The 20,806-nt window shown below is 47.8% G+C and overlaps 1 protein-coding gene across 4 annotated transcripts in view; it reads left to right on the top strand.

Annotated features, from left to right (window-relative positions):
- Positions 1–20,806, top strand: part of sh3pxd2aa (SH3 and PX domains 2Aa) — an 81,243-nt gene that overhangs the window by 51,338 nt on the left and 9,099 nt on the right. For all 4 annotated transcript variants that reach the window (XM_034542383.1, XM_034542375.1, XM_034542366.1 and 1 more), the window contains 3 exons: positions 2,745–2,873; positions 14,231–14,344; positions 17,095–17,178. In XM_034542383.1, the coding sequence (XP_034398274.1) occupies positions 2,745–2,873; positions 14,231–14,344; positions 17,095–17,178 (327 nt within the window). The remainder of the gene's footprint in view (positions 1–2,744; positions 2,874–14,230; positions 14,345–17,094; positions 17,179–20,806) is intronic.

The following is a 20,806-nucleotide window of genomic DNA, read 5'->3' as shown; positions in this document are numbered from 1 at the left end:
CCTCTTTATTCGTCCTCCGGGGAGAATACTGCAGAGACAGACAGACGGGAAAAGACACAGCCGAGTGTGGCAGCAAGGTTATGAGCATTCCCTGGGGTTTTCACGACATGGAGGGAGATGCTTGGATGGGTTTGAGGCGGCGCACAAAAAGCTTCAGACTACTTTTTTTTATTCTTCCGTGCTGCCGAAAATGCAAGATTGCGCCGCACTCGTCAACGTATAAAAAGGCTTTCTGTGAATATGTCCTCGTTCCTGTGAGCTAGACTTCATCCGGTTCTTCTCCCCTCAGATCTTGAAGGGCAGCGGCGCATCTGACGTGCGCCGCTTAACAATTCAATTCAATAGAAACACGCGATAAACTGACAAAGAGGCTGACGGACGGAGAATTCGGCGTCTCGCTTGCAGTTGTAATTGGGAAGATGGAGAGATCTGCTGACGAACAACGCTACGTGCGTCTTAATCAGCCAGCGCTCACGTCTCTGATCATCAGAGGCTCCCCGTGGCGTTGGCGGTGCTGACGCGGCGCTTCCCTTCATGTTTGACTACGTGGAGCATCTTCCGTATCTCCTGTGTCAGATAGGGTCGAGCAGCTAGCCAGGTGCTAACAAGCTAACTCACCTGGCTCAGTCCGCTGCACATGCTCTGTTTGGACCATCTCTGCTTTTCCCCTCCCCTGTCTGTCCAATCCATCCGATCTGATAATAATCAGATAATCAATAATCTGATAGCGGCAGATGGAAACCTGCAAGGTCACCCGTGATGCGGTGTACTGATGCTCGTCCACACGGGCGTTGTCATGAAGAGGCAGGGGGATGGCGGCACAGTGCTCTTTGTCAGGGACTCCAGTTCGCTGCCAAGATGTGACTAACGTTTAAAACTGAATAGGAGCAAATAGTTTCACTCCAAAAGGAGAAGAAATGCCCTGTAGGATTTCCTATATAGTGTTGATGTTTGGTGCCGTTGCAGCCAAAGGTGAAGTTTGTGTAAAGGTTCCTGTTTGATACCTAAGACCAGGGTTCACATCCTGACTCAAACCATTAGTCCCCATGTAGTTCAGTATTTCGGGCTTCTCTCTGAAGATGAGAAGACCTGCTGGAGGCAAAAGATTTAGAAGCAGGGGAACAGCTGGTCTGGTCTATCCTAACCAACACCTCCGAAGTGAGAACACCTTCTTAATGAACTAGTTTATGAGTCTGAGTTTGTTTGTGATGAAACACATTCAACGTGCTCATTACTGAGCTATGGAGGAGCTTGTGTGTCTGTTGCTTTCATGTCTTAATGCTAATCGAAGGTAATCCCCTTCTATCCATCTTCTTCACTTTGAATATTATGTATTATATACACACATATTATATATTATAAAAATCTAAAAATAATATATATGTATACATTAATATATATTTAAAATAATATATAAATATATAATTAATATATATATATATATATATATATATACATAAATAAATAATAATAATAATATAGATGGATGGAAAACATTTTCTGTATAAATATTTAAGTTGAGAAGATAGCGACATTAACTATTCACCTTTTATAATTTAAGGACTATTAAGGATTTTTTAAATCATGACCCACCCCTAATCACTTTGAGTTATTTCACTGTTACTAGAAGTTCAGTTCTACAGGGATCCAGTTTGTTCAGGTTGTAAAAGAGTCAAAGGCTGATGGACGGATTTCATTTCATATTTGTTTCTCTTTATTTCCCGTTTCAAACTGTCCTTACTATACCGGCCTGTAAAATCTGACGCTCATGAACGACATCAGTGAATCATTATAACTCGGCGTTTCAAACTGTCCAATAGCGGCGTTCCGTCTGGCGAGTAGGTTGAATTGATTGGTCGTTGGGATCAGCCTGTTCTGTCATCATGTAGGACGGACGCAGTAGAAACACAGAGACGGGGACTGTGCCTCTTTGGCCACACAACGTCCATTCATGTGTTCCTGTTGTCTAAATGTGTCTCTCCATGGCCCAAACAAGCCCAGAGGAATCAGATGAGACGGCAGGGAAAGGGTTAAACATCAGAGAGAAAACCGAGTGCCGAACACCAACTCAAACGCTTTCTTCTTTTGTTTCACATAAACATGGAGCCAGCCTCCTTCCCTCTCTCTCTCTCTCCAGTCCACTCATATGTTTCTATTTAAGGCCAGCAGTGCCGACTGCCATGATTGGTGTGTCCCGCCCCCCCTCCCCCAGACTTGCTGTCCAACGGCTGGCTCCCAAAGGCGGTGGAGGAGAGGCCTTTCCTCTCAACCGCACTGCTGATTTTCCACAGGGAAACTTCTTCCACTCACTCGCTCCCCAGTCTTCCTCTCAAGCGTTAGCAGCTCCTCCACGTGTTTCTTTCTTTCTCCCTCCTCGGTTCCCTTCTTCTTGGATCTTAAAAAGTGTTTGGATTCTATCATGGATCCCTTCAGGTGTGAGATGCAGCCCCTGCAAACGTTTTCTTCCCGCCCCCTCCGTTTGTTTTGATTCCTCTCCGATGCTCCTCAGCCCGTCGCTGTGGGCCGAGGGTCGACTCAGCTATGTGGCCACACGTTTGGGACTATGCGGCCAAGTCGTGAGCTCGCTTTCTGATTGGTCAGGGAGGTACGGCGGCGGGGAGCTGGGGGCTGGCCTATGGCGGCGTACCGGGCGCACGGCGGCGGCGGTTTAGTCGGTCGTGGGGGGAGGAGGTCGCGGGGCGCCACGGCGGGCAGGTGGCTGACGGCCTGTTTCTTCCCCTCAGGGATCGACAGCTCGGAGCCCATGGTGCTGGAGCAGTACGTGGCCGTGGCCAACTACGAGAGGCAGGAGAACTCGGAGATCAGCCTCAAGGCCGGCGAGACGGTGGACGTGATCGAGAAGAGCGAAAGCGGTGAGTGGAGTCTTTGTTTTTGTTTGTGAGCCAAGCATGTGACTCCGATCCATGACAGGAGGTTGTTTGTGGCCAACATGAACATGTGGCTCGTCTCTTCCTGTTTGTCTGAGTCCATCATCAGGAGAGCGTGAACATCACAGCCATGCTTCCTCAGCACCCCTCTGTCTCCCTCCTCTTGACTTTGCTCCCTCTTTTTCTAACTCTTTTGGTAGTCTCCCCCCACCCCCCGCCTGCCCTAGACCCCACTCCGCTGCTCTCCCTCCAGCTCTCCCCTCTTAATGTCCTCAGCACCACCCGGGGGTGCGTGTGGAGGAACGGCAGTGTTGTGCTTGTGGGCCAGTCTCCCGGCTTTGTAAGTCATTTTCTTCCCGGCACTTGAGAGGTTTTGATGGATCGAACGGGGAGCAAACCTCCAGGGTGTGCACAGTGAACTACACTTTATACACTTTATACTCACTGGATAGTATTTGCATCACCAAGAGATGCTGCACGTCACTCCCCCACCTGTGAATATTCCGTTAATCCCAAAGCTGGATCTGATTGTCTCTGCAGACAGCCCACTGACAGCCAGCAGCTTGCACAACTCCAGAGAGCTCAGCAGGAGGGTTTGCTCCCCCCCCCCCCCCCCCACCACACACACACACACACTCTTATCTACACACTTATTACATGTGCAAATTCATTTTCTGTGAGATATCTTTGCTTGTCATCTTTGAGGGATTATGCGCCTCGATGACTCAGTTTTGAACGAGCTCGTCATTTGGTCTCTGTGTACCATTTACATAGCATGCCCCCCCCCCCCCCCCCCCCCCCCCCCCCCCGACCGCACGTCAGCACAAATGACATTATTGCTTAATTACGTTTTGCCGGCGTAAAGAAGCTGCATAGGAAAACCATTTCTCTTTGTGATGTGGCTTTTGGTCCAACACGCACTGAAGGAAGTGGATGTCTTCTACGGATTGACTTCCTTCTTCATTTCCGCCAAGTGTTAACTCTTCACTGGACATGACGTTCTCTTTTCTCATGCAACTCTGATCAACGGAAACTCTCTGTTTCATGAATATTCATAATGGTGCCATAGCCACACCATTTGTTTCTGGATAGCGGGCCCGAGAGCTCCATTCAACATTAATCAAAAGCACTCACAGCGATATGAGCAACTTCTGAACTCAGGGGAACTTTTGCCCGAGAGGTGGGTTTGTGGGTTGATGATGATGATGATGTTGATGATGATGATGACATCACTCAGAGGCCGTTCCAAGACAAACACATCTGAGAGCCCCTCCCCCTGCTTCCAAGGCTTTACCGCAGCCGCCTGCTCTGCTTATTTGCTTTGACACTGACTGGCTGTTACTTTGAGCTTATTTTCTTCAACATTCTAGTCAGTATGTGTCAGTGTGGTACCGTGATGTCTTTTAACCCCCCCCCCCCCCCCCCAAGCGAGGCTGAAATCCATTGCTTTTTCCTTATAATGAAGATATTTTTTTCCACACATTGATCACAGATGCTATTCCGCATTAATACGCAGTTGCTCATTCCAACACAGAATATGTCAACCATTTTTTAAATGTCTGCAGGCCTGACTTGATGTAACTATGGGTTGGACTCCAGAGTTGTTGTTGTGTTTTTGTCCCCCCCCCCGTGAGAAGTTATTGTTCGTGGATGTGTGGAGAGCCATCGTCATGGTGACAACTGGTGAACTGATGAGCTGTGTGTGAGCTGTGTGTGGGAACCCTGTGTCTCTGTACGCTTGCTCAAGTACCTTGCTATTTAGGAACCGTTATCTAGTGAAGTGAGATTCAAAGGGTTGGGGGTTGGAAAGGTCGTAACCGTCCCTAAGAGAGGAGAGGACGCCTGGTCTGGGCCACCGTCCTGGTTCCTCTTCCTCTGGTTCCTCCTTGGACACGGAAGGCGCCTGGAGAGACGAACATCCCAGCTGGAGAAAATCAAATGGCATATGTGACCAGTTAAATGATATGCTGTGTTGGGACTAAGGGGACTCATTACAATGCACACGTAACATGCTGGTACTAGTGTGCAAACATATGCTAATGAGCACTAAACACAAAGTACAGCTGTGGCTGAGGGGAATGTCTTCAGAAAACATTCATAAACTAGTCAAAGTGAAACCTTTGACCTGCTGGTCAAGGCAAACCATCCTTGATATGTGGGGAAAAAGACCCCTTTCCCCCTTGTTTCCTCAGCTCAGACTAATGGATACGCCAGGAGGACATTGACGCTGAACTGCAAACAGGATCCCTTGAGTGGCTGATCCTCCCGAGCCACAACACCAGCCGTAGTAGTCATTTTGCCCAAAATATCTTGGCCCTCCTTAGTGCCATGTTTCAGGGGCATTTTGTCACAGCTGATTTAAAGAGATTAGACAAATTGGCTTACCTCTCTCTGGACCTCACATAGAGTACGACCTCCCGTTGGGTTGCCAGACAACACTAATCCTCTATTATGGAAAATGATCCCGTTGGGTTTTTGTGGACTTCTTCTGTCCACATGGGAACATAAAAGACATCTCTGAGTTATGTACTATTGCCTGATCGTATCAGGTACGATGCTGATCGGCGGAGAAGCAGTGCCAGGAGCTCTGGCACCTTTCAGGGTGCCCAGGAGATGTGGTGAGGCTGGCAGTCTGACCCAACATGCCTTTCCAGCCCTTAGTGCTTTGCTTGGTCTGGCTCAAGACCGCCCATCCCCCCGCGGATCAGCTTCAGAGGGTCAAAGCTTTGAGCTAGAATTTAGTACCATCATCTCAAATTGCATGAGGTCATTTTCACTACAAGCCTATAAAACAATAGCTTTTGTAGTGGCTGGAAAACATTGAGATCATCTGAATGAAAGCAGAGTTTTTCTATATAATAATACACGTTGGGCTTCCTGCCCCTCTGTTTCTTGTCTTAAGAAATGTGGTCTGAAAGCTTGCCCAGAAACCAGGTTTCATGTTCATTTATTATTATTATTATTAACATGATCATTCACCAACAATGCCCATCATCAGCTAAAAACCCAAACAAGAAGCCAACATATTCAATTTTCAATAGTTTCAGCACTACTCCAATAGTCCTATTGAGAATACAACAGATACAGTAAACACACACAATGATACTTCTTTGCATTATGGAACCATTGCAACATATAACACTCTGTGTTATTATGGTTCTCAACCCCTTGTGAAGTATTTCTTTACCCCCTGACCAGTGCAAAGCATTTTTGGTAGAACAAAATATATTATAGCGCTGTGCCATCAGTGTCTGATGTGATATAAAATATATATACTTCCATTTATGAACTTATATCGTATTGAATAACAATTTTTTAAGGATTTATTTAATGGATGCTGATTTTAAATCTATATTTTTTTTAAATCTCACGTACCCCTATTTGAGAACCGCTGCTCTATAAAGCAGTCAAATTAATTATATTTTAAATAATAACTGTTAGGGGACCATTAAAATGATTATTGTGCCGGGTTTAATCAAAGTGTAGTGACACACACACACACACACACACACACCATACGGAGGCTCAATGCAGATGTTGAGCTTGACCCCCGCTGAACAAGATGTGTAGTCAACACCGGTTAAAAGTGGTTGATGAGCTTCGAACTGGGATGTAATGCTTCCATCTTCCAGTGTCAATACAACCTTGAACTTTGAACCTTGGACTGACTTTCGAGGATAGAAACAGCATGGAAGGGGCCCCCTCATATGTCCTATTTTTAACTGAAGACCAGCTTTGAAGTGTCTTAAAGCTTCCACCCTGAAATGAATATGAAACAGGCGCCTATAAACAAGTTTGCCGTTGTCTTCTTCACCGGGATGAAGCAGTTCGAGTGGATTCAGTCTCCATCAGCAGAAGGTGGAGTCAGTTTGTTCAAACTTCTTAGTCGAGTGACATGTGAGCAGAAGACGTTTCTGGACACATGTCAGCCATGGGAGACGTGGGAGTCCTGGAGAATGGGACTGTACTATAGTTATTTCTGTGAACAAAATACATGAAATAAGATGTGTTATATTCACCACAAGTATAAAACATGGTACTTGTAAATTAACGAGAGAATACTGCTAATTTGTTTCTCAAACTTCAGATTATTTTTACAAAATACTGTATTAAGCAGCTTCCAGGCAGTATTTAGAAATACAAACATTAGCTCCACTTTAACCAACCATTAACACATTAATGGTTCATTATAATTCATGAAAAATTATATATCTATTTCATCACTTTTTTTTATTCTTTGAATTTTAGTTTGCTGGAAAACAATACAAAACATAGTCCTGCCAATGACTCATATTTATATTTGACTTCAGGACATCTCTGACTACATATCACAACTGTCCCTTGAAGTGCATGATTCAACATCCCCCCATGATCTGGTGTTAAAAGGTACACAAGAAGCAGCAGCATTTGTAAGCAAACATTTAGTGCGGTCTCTCCCCCCGGAGTTTATTTTCCAACGCAGCCGCTCGTCTTTGTTTCGCAATGAAAGTGATTCAAGGGGACCCGAGCTGCTGCTGCTGCAGCTGCAGCTGCTGCTGCTGCTGCTGCTGCTGCTGCTGGTGCTGCTGCTGCTGCTGCTGCTGCTGCTGGTGCTGCTGCTGGTGCTGCTGGTGCTCCTGCTGCTGCTGGTGCTGCTGCTGCTGCTGCTGCTGCTGCTCCTGCTGCTGCTGGTGCTGCTGCTGCTGCTGCTGCTCCTGCTGCTGCTGCTGCTGCTGCTGCTGCTGCTGCTGCTGCTGCTGCTGCTCCTGCTGCTGCTGGTGCTGCTGCTGCTGCTGCTGCTGCTGCTGCTCCTGCTGCTGCTGGTGCTGCTGCTGCTGCTGCTGCTGCTGCTGCTGCTGCTGCTCCTGCTGCTGCTGGTGCTGCTGCTGCTGCTGCTGCTCCTGCTGCTGCTGGTGCTGCTGCTGCTGCTGCTGCTCCTGCTGCTGCTGCTGCTGCTGCTCCTGCTGCTGCTGCTGCTGCTGCTGCTGCTGCTGCTGCTGGTGCTGCTGCTGCTGCTGGTGCTGGTGCTGATGCTGCTGCCCCTGCTGCTGCTGCTGCTGCTGCTGCTCCTATTGGTGCTGATGCTGCTGCCCCTGCTGCTGCTCCTGCTGCTCCTGCTGCCCCTGCTGCTGCTGCTGCTCCTGCCCCTGATGCTGCTGCTGCTGCTGCTCCTGCTGCTCCTGCTGCTATTGCTGCTGCTGCTGCTGCTGCTGCTGCTGCTGCTGCTGCTGTTGCTGCTGCTGCTGCTGCTGCTCCTGCTGCTGCTGCTCTCTGAATCCCTCTCTGCTTACTCTGCACCAAGATAAGACAGGCAGATCTGGGGAGGAGGTCGTGGTCTGCCTCGAATTAGCATGCTGAGAGCAAGGCACAAGAATGACAGTGACCTTGTGGGCTTCCCCTGAAGGTCACATCTCCATCGTCCTTGTCAAAGCGATGCGACGTGACCTTCCTGAAGATGCTGAGAGGAGAAACCCAAAGGAAAGTGTGCGGTGGTGTTTTTAGAGGTGGAATCAGTGAAGAATACCAGGTCTTTGAAGCTGCTGCCAAACATCTGCCGGCTCTGCTTCCTTTGTCTTCTCTCTCTCTCTCTCTTTCAGATCCTGCTTCACTTAATGCATCTCGAGTTTCTACAAAGCGCTCTAACCGGGGGAGGCTGCTCAGTTGCTGTTGCTGCTGTATTCCCCGTGACCTCCACTTTGCCTCCGTCTGGGAGGAAGCAGCCAATTAATGCTTGCCAAGACATGGTGTAGCAAGAAATACAATTAGAGCTCAACGCTGTGAAGAAATGCCAATTACAGCTCCTTACATATTCATATTGTGTGCTGCTTGTCTGTCTGTGTGTGTGTGTGCAGGTGTTGCTGCATATCCTTTCTGACTGTTAGTCATCGCTTGTTGAGCACCTCTTAAATCCTCCAGAACAGTTGGGTGTGTTATGTCAGACGAGCTGGCAGCAGCGTGTGGATCAATTCAGGAGAAAAGACAGTGTTCTCTTTTAGTGAGTGCTTTGAGGAAGGGGTCGGTCGGGGTCGGCCGGGGTCGGCCGGGGTCGGCCGGGGTCGGCCGGGGTTGCTCCTCACAGAGCACCGGGGCAATGAGCACTCTCGGCAGGGTGATATGAACCAGTCCACTCTGGGTTCTGCTGCATGTACAGATGCCTCTACACTTCATTACCCAAACACCTTTTTCTCTTGTCCTGTTCTTCATTTGTCCATGTCGATGTGTCCCTGGGCAAGACACTTAACCCCATGCTGTGCCTGCGGTGGGTATTGAAAAGATATGTTCAGAACTCGGGTCCCGTGGCCGCAGGAAATCCAGGATTCAATGAATTAAAGTTTAACAATATTTAATGGCAAAGATAACATTCATAAAGCGTTCACCATCGTGGGGCCAGAAAGAAAGAACTCTCCACAGACGGACTGCTGCTCTCAAAGGGCTGTCTCGAGTCCTCCAGTCCAGTAGAACCATCACCCCAGAACAAATGCTCGGCTATTAGTCTGGTCATGCAAATGAATTCACACCTAAGGGTTAGTTCTATTGGCTAGTTCAAAGAATGCCGCCGTTCTGTTCGCTAAAGCTAATCGATAAGCTGGCGGGGTCAAAGCTCACACTTCAGTTCAGGGACCGGAAGTTCCCCTTCAGAATACAACCTATTATCCTGCCTTCAGAATAAAAGCAACATCTCAGGTTTCAATCGGCATCCATTTCAACTATTGTCTAAACAATAAAACATCATTCATTCTCATGCATCGTACAGTTAATCATTACATTTGTCATCAACAAACAGAATAATAAAACAGTGCTCCTCTCTTATGCTTTATAATACATTCCTCCAGAATATTCCTCATAATATCCCTAATTAATTATCATATCTTTCTTTATGTATTAATTTAAAACATAAACTTTCTTATTTACATGTGCAAGTATATATAAAATCCACTACAACTCAACAGTATGGATGCTAGCTAGTCCTGATGGGCAGGTAGCACCTTGCATGGTAGCCCCTGCCTTCAGTGTATGAGTGGGTGTGAATGATGACAAGTAGTGTTTGAGTGGTGTAAGACTAGAAAAGCACAGACTATTTCCCACTGCTGCTGAGGCTCTTCTTGCTCTGCCTGACCTCGTACACGTCATGCAAAAGAGATCGTTTTTCTGCTCTTCAAGTAGGTCTTTGATCACAGCTACGAACCCTTCTGGGGAACACGTTGGCTTTATACACACTGAGCTCCACAGAAGGCAAGGATATCGTAACGCGTTCATTTTTCCTCCACATGTTGGAAGTTAACAACTGAACACACCTTTATCTCCTATAGAAGACCTATATAGCTGCTGTAGTTTCACCGTGTGGAAGAAGGAACCACGTACTTGTGTTCTTCTAACGAGGACTGGGATCAACACTGTGAATGTCGTCCCCCGGGCTGACAGGCTGCGTGTCAGGATATTATGAACGCACTTCAGAGCAATGTGACTGTCAGATGCAGAGATCATATTTTTCCTGTCGGGTTGTGCCAGAGGAAAACTCCCGCTGGTCGATTCTCAGGGAAGCATGAACTCGCACAAACTAAAAAACTCCATCCCCGATGTCACCAAAACCATGAGGATTCATCCTCTGGGCAACGTGTTTCACAAATAGCCGTCAGACAATAGCCAGGGTTCTCCCAGGTTCCCCCAGGACCCTGCTGCTATCCACAGGTAGTCAACAAAGCCTGCTCAGACATGATTGGTCAATACTATTGTACTACAAAACCAAAACCAGAACACGTGTGGTACCAACATCTTGTCCCTTTGTCTGCTCTCTATAGAGATTATCCTGGATAACAACATTGTGTTTAAAAAAAGAATCACAAAGAGCTGCCCTGGGTTGTTGCTGGATCTAAAAGTAATGACTTTGACGGGTCAACAGATGCCTGGACACAGTAATGAATACTACGAGGAAGAACACAACAGGGTTAATACAGAGCAATCTGCTAGGAATGTGCACTTGGACGTACTTGAGTTGGATGATGTTGCAATACATTTGAGTTGATCAAAGGAAGCGCTCGTTGCATCCAAGAAGCCATCAGGCCATCAGGCTTTGCCACCAAGGGGAGGAACATGAACTAATGAGTTACTGTCCATATTCAACTGAGCATATTTAGCCCTGCAGTGCTTCGCTCGCCACGCTCTCCCTCAACCCCAGTTTATGCTGATCCAGGTTATGCTTTGGTTTGATTGAGTAATTTCTCTCCATCTGGCTGCCAATCTTTGGCCTAGATCTCCTCCTACGGCACACATTTTATGTGGAACTCTAAGAAAAGGAGTCGCCCTTCCCTGCAGGAGCCAGTTGGCAAACCTGGACCCTGGGAGAAGTGGGCCGACCATCACCTTTCTCTTTCAGCATCTTCAAGCTTAATCTGCTTCTCCATCTTGTCTTCCTGACCCTCGGTCTCCCGACTGTTCCACCGTCTGTGAGAGGAGAGTGCATGTGTATGTCCGAGGGGGTCCAGCGCCGTTTCTGCTCCTCATTGATCTGCTTGGGCCGATCCCTTGTTCTCCAGAGATGGGTTTATAGGGGGAACTGGGCCCTGCCAGGCGGCGCCCATGTGTGCACAAGCTGGAGTCTGAAGCTTGGCGCGTGGCTGCTTCCCGGTTTCTGTTTTGCTGTGAAAAGTCTGCTGATTTACACAACTGGTCAAACCATCGCTGTTCCAACGTATCTTCCCTCTGAAGCATCGAGCAGAGCAGGATCAACAACAGGTGGCCTCTAGCGGGCCTGGGCTGGGTTATAATACAGTACGTGGACAGAGCCAGGCCAGCTGTTTACAGATGCATAACAGCTGCACAGACATGAGAGTGGGATCACTCTTTTCACCTCACTCTTCAGCTAATCAACGTGTTTCCTAAAACAGTGCTGCATGTCGCTAGACTCTGCAAAGCAAAATAAGAAGAAAAGTTCTGACACGGTGCTGAGCTCTATTCCCCAGAACACTGGGCTTCTTACACCAGGCGCCACGGTGTAAGATTATATTAGCATAGTAATACTGCCATGGCGCCACGTACATTTCCTGTGAAACCACCCCCTCCTCAAGGGTCAAGGCCAGACCGGGTCCTAAATTGACTCTGACGGGTCCAAGGAGGAACCACGCCCGAGCTCAGGCGGCACCGAGCGGCCGCAGAAGGCTCGCGGGCCCGTAAAGGAAGCGGCGCTGCAGATGCTCTGGGTAACCCCTGTGTGTGTCTGGTGCCCGGCGGACGGAGACGTGAGCCGCTGTGGGGAGGCGGAGCTTCAGTATGACCCCGTGTGTGTTGGAAGAGACAGAGAGGGGCGGGCTGAGCGGGCTCCTCTACTGAGGTCTGTCCTGTCTCAAGCCAGTAAACCATGTGATAACAATAAGAATACTTTTTATTTGTATAGCACTTTAAAAGGTACAAAACAAGACAATAGTGAGAAACTAAATATATCACAGATTAAAAGCAGATTTAAATAAATCATTTTGACTCCGGTTACACGTTGCTCTTGTCATACATATGAACGTATGATATAACAAACAAACAAGAGAAATATAAACAAGACAGAGGAGAACACAGAAACTAAGCATAAATATATATAAAATAATATACATGAACATACATTTTTAAGTGCTGTTTTGAAAGTGCTGAGTGATGGAGAATGTCTGTCTGAGGTGATGGGAAGAGAGTTCCAGAGGGAGGGGGCCGCAATGGAGAAGGCCCTGTCCCCCCCACATCGATGCTTGGACAGAGTAGGGGGGTAAGGAGGTTGGCCGCAGAACAAATGCTTGGCTATTAGTATGGTCATGCAAATGAATCCACACCTAAAGGTTAGTTCTATTGGCTAGTTTAAAGAATGCTGCCGTTCTGTTCGCTAAAGCTAATCGATAAGCTGGCGGGGTCAGGAGGTCAGATATCAAGTATGAAGGGGTTCAGGGTTGTGAAGGGCTTTTGTAGGCGATGAGGGGAATCTTGAACTGTATTCTTTGCCAGTGGAGATTTTGGAGGACCGGAGTGATCTCTGGTGGGAGAGGACAGGAGACATGAGGACAGGAGACATGAGGGAGGAAGACAGGAGGACAGAGGACATGAGGGAGGAGGACAGGAGGACAGAGGACATGAGGGAGGAGGACAGGAGACATGAGGGAGAAAGACAGGAGGACAGAGGACATGAGGGAGGAGGACAGGAGACATGAGGAAGGAAGACAGGAGACATGAGGGAGGAGGACAGAGGACATGAGGGAGGAGGACAGGAGACATGAGGAAGGAAGACAGGAGACATGAGGGAGGAAGACAGGAGGACAGAGGACATGAGGGAGGAGGACAGGAGACATGAGGGAGGAGGACAGAGGACATGAGGGAGGAGGACAGGAGACATGAGGAAGGAAGACAGGAGACATGAGGGAGGAAGACAGGAGGACAGAGGACATGAGGGAGGAGGACAGGAGACATGAGGGAGGAGGACAGAGGACATGAGGGAGGAGGACAGGAGACATGAGGAAGGAAGACAGGAGGACAGAGGACATGAGGGAGGAGGACAGGAGACATGAGGAAGGAAGACAGGAGACATGAGGGAGGAAGACAGGAGGACAGAGGACATGAGGGAGGAGGACAGAGGACAGGAGGGAGGAAGACAGGAAAAGAGAGGACAAGGAATGACTGATACTGTCTCAGTTCTTCATTCTCTATTTATTGTATTGACATTTGGTTTCCAGTGACATATGAATGACTTTATATCGTGACTTATATAACTGGTGCTGCTCTAGAAACATTATTTACATACATTTTAAATATACAGTTTAATGCTGTTCAGAATGTATTTAAAAGCAATTTAGTCATGTAGAAAAGCAAAGTATTGATAAGAGCAGACTCTAGCTGTACTGAAGCCCTAAAGATAACTTTCCCGACCTGAAGGCCACCGTAGTTTTCTACACGCTTCATTTAAACTAAAGAAAAAGCTGAATAATAGAAATACATTATACAGATGTACATTAACATGGACCGTAGTCTATGGAATAATAAACATTATTCATAATTTTTTTTATTTTACAAGAAAAGGAAGTCACAGTTTGTCATAGATTTGTCGCAGTAACATTTAGTGAAACCAATCAGTGAACTACACCTCTGGTCTCACAGGCAATACTAATACTGAATCAACATCTGTACCACCAACCCTGTACAGATGATCCAGCCCTGGTGCAACACGTCTCTGTTTCCATTGGTTGGTGTCAACATGTCGTGGGAATGATGCTCGCTGCCATCCTTAAGGCCTCATATTGTCATCAGTGCTAATCTGTTCTCTCTCTCTCCTCTTCCATTCTCTCTCCTCTCCCTCACCCTTTTTCTTTTCTCTCCTCTCCTCTCTCTCCCCTCTCCAGGTTGGTGGTTCGTCAGCACAGCAGAGGAGCAGGGCTGGGTGCCCGCCACATACCTGGACTCCCAGAACGTCACCAGAGACGATTTGGATCTGGGCACCTCGAGGACTGGAGAAGGTTAGCGCAGACACACACTGTATTAGATCCATAATAACGACATTCCGGCCCACTCGTTCTGGAACCGGGTGCTGTCAGCGCTGAACACAGACACACACACACACACACACACACATGCAGCACACACATACTCGCAAGCACACTTCCAGACACACATTGGGAACCTTGAAGACCACAGAAGACCACAGCAGCTCCATGGTGACATGGTACCAGACCGCAGCCAAAGGGTTTGCAATATTTTGTTACCACCCAAAATTCCTGTGACTCCTCCGAGAGGCTACAACATTCGGGGTTTCCCGAATGTTTAGTCACTGTGGCATGAGCCCCTTTGTGCTCTCAGACCCATGGACTCCAAGATAAATAAAGTGCATGCATGCCGTTTTTCTGCAGTATTGGGGGGGGGGGGGGGGAGGGGGGGGGGGGGGGGGGGGGACTTTATCATGCTGTAGAGTGCCACTGGATGATCCAACAGAAGTTTTCATCTCTCATTAAGACATGCAAGCCTCCGTGCTTCACTGAGCTGTCCACGTTCTGCAAGACACACACTCTCAAACACACTCCAGCCAGGGTGATGACAGCTCTCCTCATTCCTTTCTTGGATGTTTTTTCCTCCCCTCACACACACACTCACACACACACACACACTCAAACATAATAGATGTCGTCAGTGCCCGTATCAATCCTGCATCCTGGAGATGAAGTAACATCAGAGTGTTGGCCGGATATTTAGCAGTGTTCCTATGGCTACATCGAATGTGTCCTCTGAATTATTAAACAATAACATTTCAGTCGTCCCCTTTACAGGTGAACGTGGGTCTTATTTCTGTAGCTTTGCCCATTGTTTCTGTGTATAATAAATAAAATAAATACAAATTAAAAAGGGCGCTTTTTAGGGTGCTGGAACCCCATCACAGCATTGTGCCACCTCAACCAGGAGGACCCTTTAAAACCCGTTTGATCTGATCACTGTTCTCAACACTCTGCGTTCTGTTAGCCAGAGTGAATGTATGCAGGAAGTGTCTGAGCTCACGACCACCCCCTCCCGCAGCCTCTTAGTGGCCCTCCATTTCCCCATTAGGCCTGGTGCCTTAGTGTTTGCACACATCGTCACTTCTTATTCCCCCGTCCGTCCGTCCGTCCGTCTGTCCGTCACCCCGTCATCTCATTATCTCTGCGTGCTCTGTAAACTAATTCCACTGACAGCTCAGCTCGCTGGAGGGGAACCGACAGGCAGCACGCCGAAATTACCTCCAAATAACATTTCCCTTTGTGTCTTCCCGAGCTGATATTTCAATTAGGAGGTCGACGGGAGCAGGGTGGTGCTCAGTGGGGTGGATGGAAGGAAGGCAGGAAGCCAGAGGAGGAGAGGACATGACATGTAGCAGAGGAACACACAGGGATGTAGGGACAAGGGAAGAGAGGACAGAGGATGGAGAAGGAATCACATTAGTGCTGTTTCCATCCATCCTTCCCCTAATTAATGTGTTTGCTCTCCATTTGGCCTCAGACAATGCAATAAGATAAGAACATGACTCCGACATGTTCTTTAAACAATAAGGAGTGAAAGGGAGTTCAGCTGGATACTGTATGTAGACCTCATCAATTTAAATCCATGTAATCTTTCTTTCCTTCCTAGTTGATGGCTCTAATGATGGAAGGTTTTAGGATTAAATTACAGGGATGCCTTCATTAGATGGAGGTTGACAGTGTATATTCTAGCGTGCGGGGGCTGGACGGAGCTCTTGGCTCTCTGCTATTGGCTGAATGTCATAAAACAAAAGAAATGGAGATCTTTGCAAATAGCTCGCAGCCTCCAAATGAACAGGCGGTAACATAACTACGCTTACGGGATGGATCAGAGAGCAACCGCTGCGCAGCGCGCTCTCAGGGCGCCGTGAACGAGAAGCTCAGAGCAACAAATACAACGCTCTCAGTTCCTATTTGCACCTTTTGAATCGGGCTTCACGCTTCAAGTCAGGTGGAATTCTCGCGGAAGCAGGCCGTTAAATGTACTAACTTAAATGACTTGAGAATTGTCCCCCCCCCCCCCCCAAAAAAACAACCTGCGATAGACATGACACACACACACATGTGCTTGTTTATAATAAATTGTAATAAGTTGTAGTACATATCCACATCTACCTATGAAACCGGTCCAGTCATAATCAATACTAAATGAATAAAGATGCCATTTGGATTTTGACAGTACTGTAGCATCCTGTTCTCACTCCCACCTCGCCTGACGCTCCGCTGCAGCTACTGTTCTACACGCGAGGTTAACGTGGTACAAAACCACTTGGAAGGGTTTCGGAGAAGGTCATTTGTTTGGGTTGTAATAGGTTCATTAGTCGACATCAATAAGACAACATGTTCCTGGTGTCACGCGGGACACGAACAGCCGTCTCCTGGGTGACAGGCCTGTCTTTGTTTGAGCCGTCCGTCCTTCGTCACCTGGTATCGCTACGGACGGGTCAACGTTGGAGGTGCTGCTGCGCCTGTGTGTTGGTATCAGACGCCGAGGACCGTGACAAGCGATGGTATTGGAAGACCCTGGGATGAAGACCGGGTTGAAATTGCATATTAAAATAGACCTCATCCGTTTTCATGGAACAGCAGTTGACTTTGCATTTAACACAACTGCTTTTCTTAATGCCGTTGTTCCCTTTGCTAACCTCTGCTTGTCACACTAATCTCAAATTTTTTTGTTTCTGCCCCTTTTGGTTGCTCCTCCTCCTCATCATCATCATCAGTTACTAAGAGACGGAAGGGACATCTGAAGAGGCTGGACCGCCGCTGGACCCTCGGGGGTATAGTCAACCGCCAGCAGAGCAGAGGTGAACATGGAGACAGTGGGCACACGCACACACACACACACACACACACACACACAAGCCTGCACACGTATCATCATAAAAGTACGACATCCAATGGTATTGTAAGTGATGAAATGTGGATAATTGTAATGGCAACTAGACACAACTAGGGAAGTGGACTGTGTAGAGTGCAGATCTCGGTCTCCCTCTCCCCTTCCAAACACACATCTAACTTCAATGGATCATTACATATCAGGTATGGAGTTAATCTGCAGAGGCACCACTTCAAAATGAGATGTCAGTTTTTCAGCCACAACAAACTAATATGTGACCTGCAACAGACTGGTGAGGCTGTTTTTTTAGCCTTATTGATTGTTGGAGACGCCTTTTGTTTCCGAAGCAGCTGTTGATCCCCACAAGAGGAGTGAGGAGTCAGCAGTCGGTCAAATAGGTTGACCGCGAGAGGTTCTCGAGCATGCAGTCCCAAGAGCATGTGTCCACCAAAGAGTTCCTTCTCAACACATCAGGCCCTTTTCTGAAAACGCCCACACTGGTATCTGGTTGCTCTCATATGGAACATCCCCAGAGGAGAGCTCGCTCTGTCCCTGCTTCTGGCTCAACCACATAGGGACCACATAAGTCCACAGTAATAACGGTAGCACACGCAATAAGACAACTAGGCATCATAATGACACGTATTTGATCTTGTCTTTGTGATAGGGCGTCCCTCCTCCATTGTGATCAGAGAGCTGGGTAAAAAGAGCATTTTATAAAGTTGAAAACTGTCGGCGAGCAGAAAATAGACTGCAAGTCATGTCAATAAGAAGTACCTGGTCTCAGGAGAACACACTTTGGTGGACACGGCCCTGAAATGTGTACAAAAAACATCAATCTGATGTACAAGACCAAACACACGACCCCCTCACAGGCGTACGCCTGGTGGGGATATCATCACGTGTCTACAACTCCCTCCTCCACACATTCAGCGCCCACCATCCACACAGTACCCCGCCATGGCCCCACTCCCCTGGACTAGCCCGCCAACAACAACTACTGGCCGTGAGGTTCCCACCTGGAGCAGCATGTTGGGTGGCCGTGCGTCAGCTCTGACAGTAAAATGTTGTCACTCCGTCAAACTTGGAGCGCTCTTCACCTCACACGGAGCAGCAGAGTAATTGGAGTGCGTTGAGCAGATTTGGGTAATTAAGGCCATTCGGCTCCTCGGCACAAACGCAACGGCCTTGACGGCGACTGAGCCACGTGAACAGAAATGATTGCATAACAGTGTCGCGGCTTAATTAAAGCACCCTTGGGTTTAAAATGCCGTTTGCATTTTGCTTGTATTTCTTCTTTTAAAGAAAAACATGAACAGTTGTCTGTGGTTTTGCCGAGTCATTCCTGCTTTAATGCGGAAAGAGAGACGCGAGTCTCTGTCTGAACGTTCTGATTCAAACTTCACTGTCAGTCCGACACCTGTCTGGCTCCAGGCTTAGTCGGGGCTTCAAACAGACGCCTTGGAGAATGTGTTTATGGACGCTGGTCCTGGATCTGTGCGACCTCTGTAAAACCTTGTTTCTCGTCATCACAGCACAGCGTGGCAGGAGAATACATGTGGACGTGCTCCAGAGAGTGTGTAGGGACTGATACTGTACAGGAGACAAGTATGGTGGTGTAAACACACACACACACACACACACACACACACACACACGCACACTGTCATATACAGGAAACACATTCGTACATAGTCAACAGCATCAGGTTTTGTTTTTTAGGAACATTACTCACACTGATTTAAGGACTCAAACTGACGCACAGTGTTTTGATTAGATTTTAAGCCACATTTTATGCCCTTTAACATGGAAAATGGTAAATGGACTGTACATATCTGTTCTAGTCCTCCGACCACTCAAAGCTTGTTAACACTACATGTCATCATTCACCCATTTACACCGATGTATACACTGATGGGAGGAGCTTTACTTTTTTTTTTTAAATGCAACCTTTTTTGTATTCATAACAGTCGAATGAAGCTACATTGATAAGGGAATGATCGGGTTTCAATGAAAGTGAACTCAATAAACACGGCAGCACTAAGGTCTGAAGCAGGTCTCTAGATCTTTAACATTCACTCCAGCTGGTTAAGACAGCAGAGAAGTCCCAACAGGCTTACAGAGCAGAGTCTGTTCAAATGAGGTCTGCAGTAAGTGGAGGAAGGATCAGAAAGTTCTGACCGAACAGCAGCTGATCCGTATCACCCTCCAATCAAACACTTGCGTAATAATACAATATTAGTGTGATATAAGTAATGTAAACAGCATATTCTGTTCCGGATGAAGTGAATTAGGTCTTATTCTGAAGGGAGCACTTTCCAATTAAGACACGAGGGGTGTGCCGGTGTTATTCAGGTTTGAGGAGACGGAGGCCATGTCCCACGCTCCGACGGTCCAGCACAGTCACGTTATCGGTACGCTCGTCTGCTTGTAAACAGGAATATCAGTGGAATATTCATTTTCATCCGCCATGTAAACAGCTTAGTAGGAATACATTAGGGGGGAGTATTTAGTGTGTGTAAAGCATTGTCGATGAAACCAGAGGACAGAGTCTCCGTTGTGAACCAGCTACCGGCTCCCGGGCCAGTAGCCCTGTCTCCACCATCCAACAGCTGGAGTCACGCCAAACGCCGTTGTTTTTTGTGGATTTTCCAACTTCCCCGTCTGCCGCCATGCTGTCCAGCTGCTGCACGCCGCCCGTCTCTGTTCTCGGTTCGACCGTGCCTCATTAGCCCCCCATCAGCCGGCGAGCGGGTTCAAGTGCTTGGCAAACCAAAACGGCCCGGGATGGCTGGTGAGAGCCAGAAAGTCGAGACGACACGAAACAAAGTGCCAGCAGCTAAAGTTTGACGTCGACTTCGTGTCTGTGCACCTGTCTCCCGTTCTCAAAGAGCTTTGTAAAAGGGGAGCGCGCTGCTGATAAAGCATCGGCGAGCGAGCGATAAGAAGCGTGGGAGTGGGGTTTTACAGCTCGGCGCAGGCACTCGAGATACAAAGTTTGATTTAGTGGCACTGGCAAAGGACACAAAACAAAGAGGATTCATGCTCTCAGCTAATGGAGGAGAGCAGGCGGATACTCTGAGGCCCGTTTGCTGACACACACTTTACCGCTACGCTTCACAAAGAAGACGGGGGGACGCGATCCCGAGATCTTCACAATAAAATGAGGGCGCGCTCGGGTCTCCGATTGAATTACAAGCACATCTCTTTTAAAAAATATATATACTCTGACACGGAGCCCCGTCAGGGGGTTTGACCTCTTAGGGAGGTTGTTGATTGGCTGCCGACGGCCAAGTGACCTCATCGTGATCTTGGCAGACGTGCTCTCACAGATTTTATAGCATCCTACTGACCGCCCCTCTCAACTCACTGTTCTCACACACACACACACACACACACACACACACACACACACACGCTCTGAAGTTCCTGCCAGACATTCCACTCCACATTATTGACCTCAGCTGCTCCGCGTTGACAGGCGGCAGAGGAACTTGAATCCCTGTCGTCTGGACCGACTGTACGCACGTTCACATGAATAAGTATACGTGCCTCTGAGATATCGTCTCCTGACCTTCACATGTCCTTGAACAATC

The sequence above is a fragment of the Cyclopterus lumpus genome, chromosome 1 (genome assembly GCF_009769545.1).
Source record: "Cyclopterus lumpus isolate fCycLum1 chromosome 1, fCycLum1.pri, whole genome shotgun sequence".
In the NCBI taxonomy this organism is placed as follows: Eukaryota; Metazoa; Chordata; class Actinopteri; order Perciformes; family Cyclopteridae; genus Cyclopterus; species Cyclopterus lumpus.
Note: the sequence above shows the minus strand (reverse complement) of the source record. Positions and strands in the feature narration are given on the sequence as shown.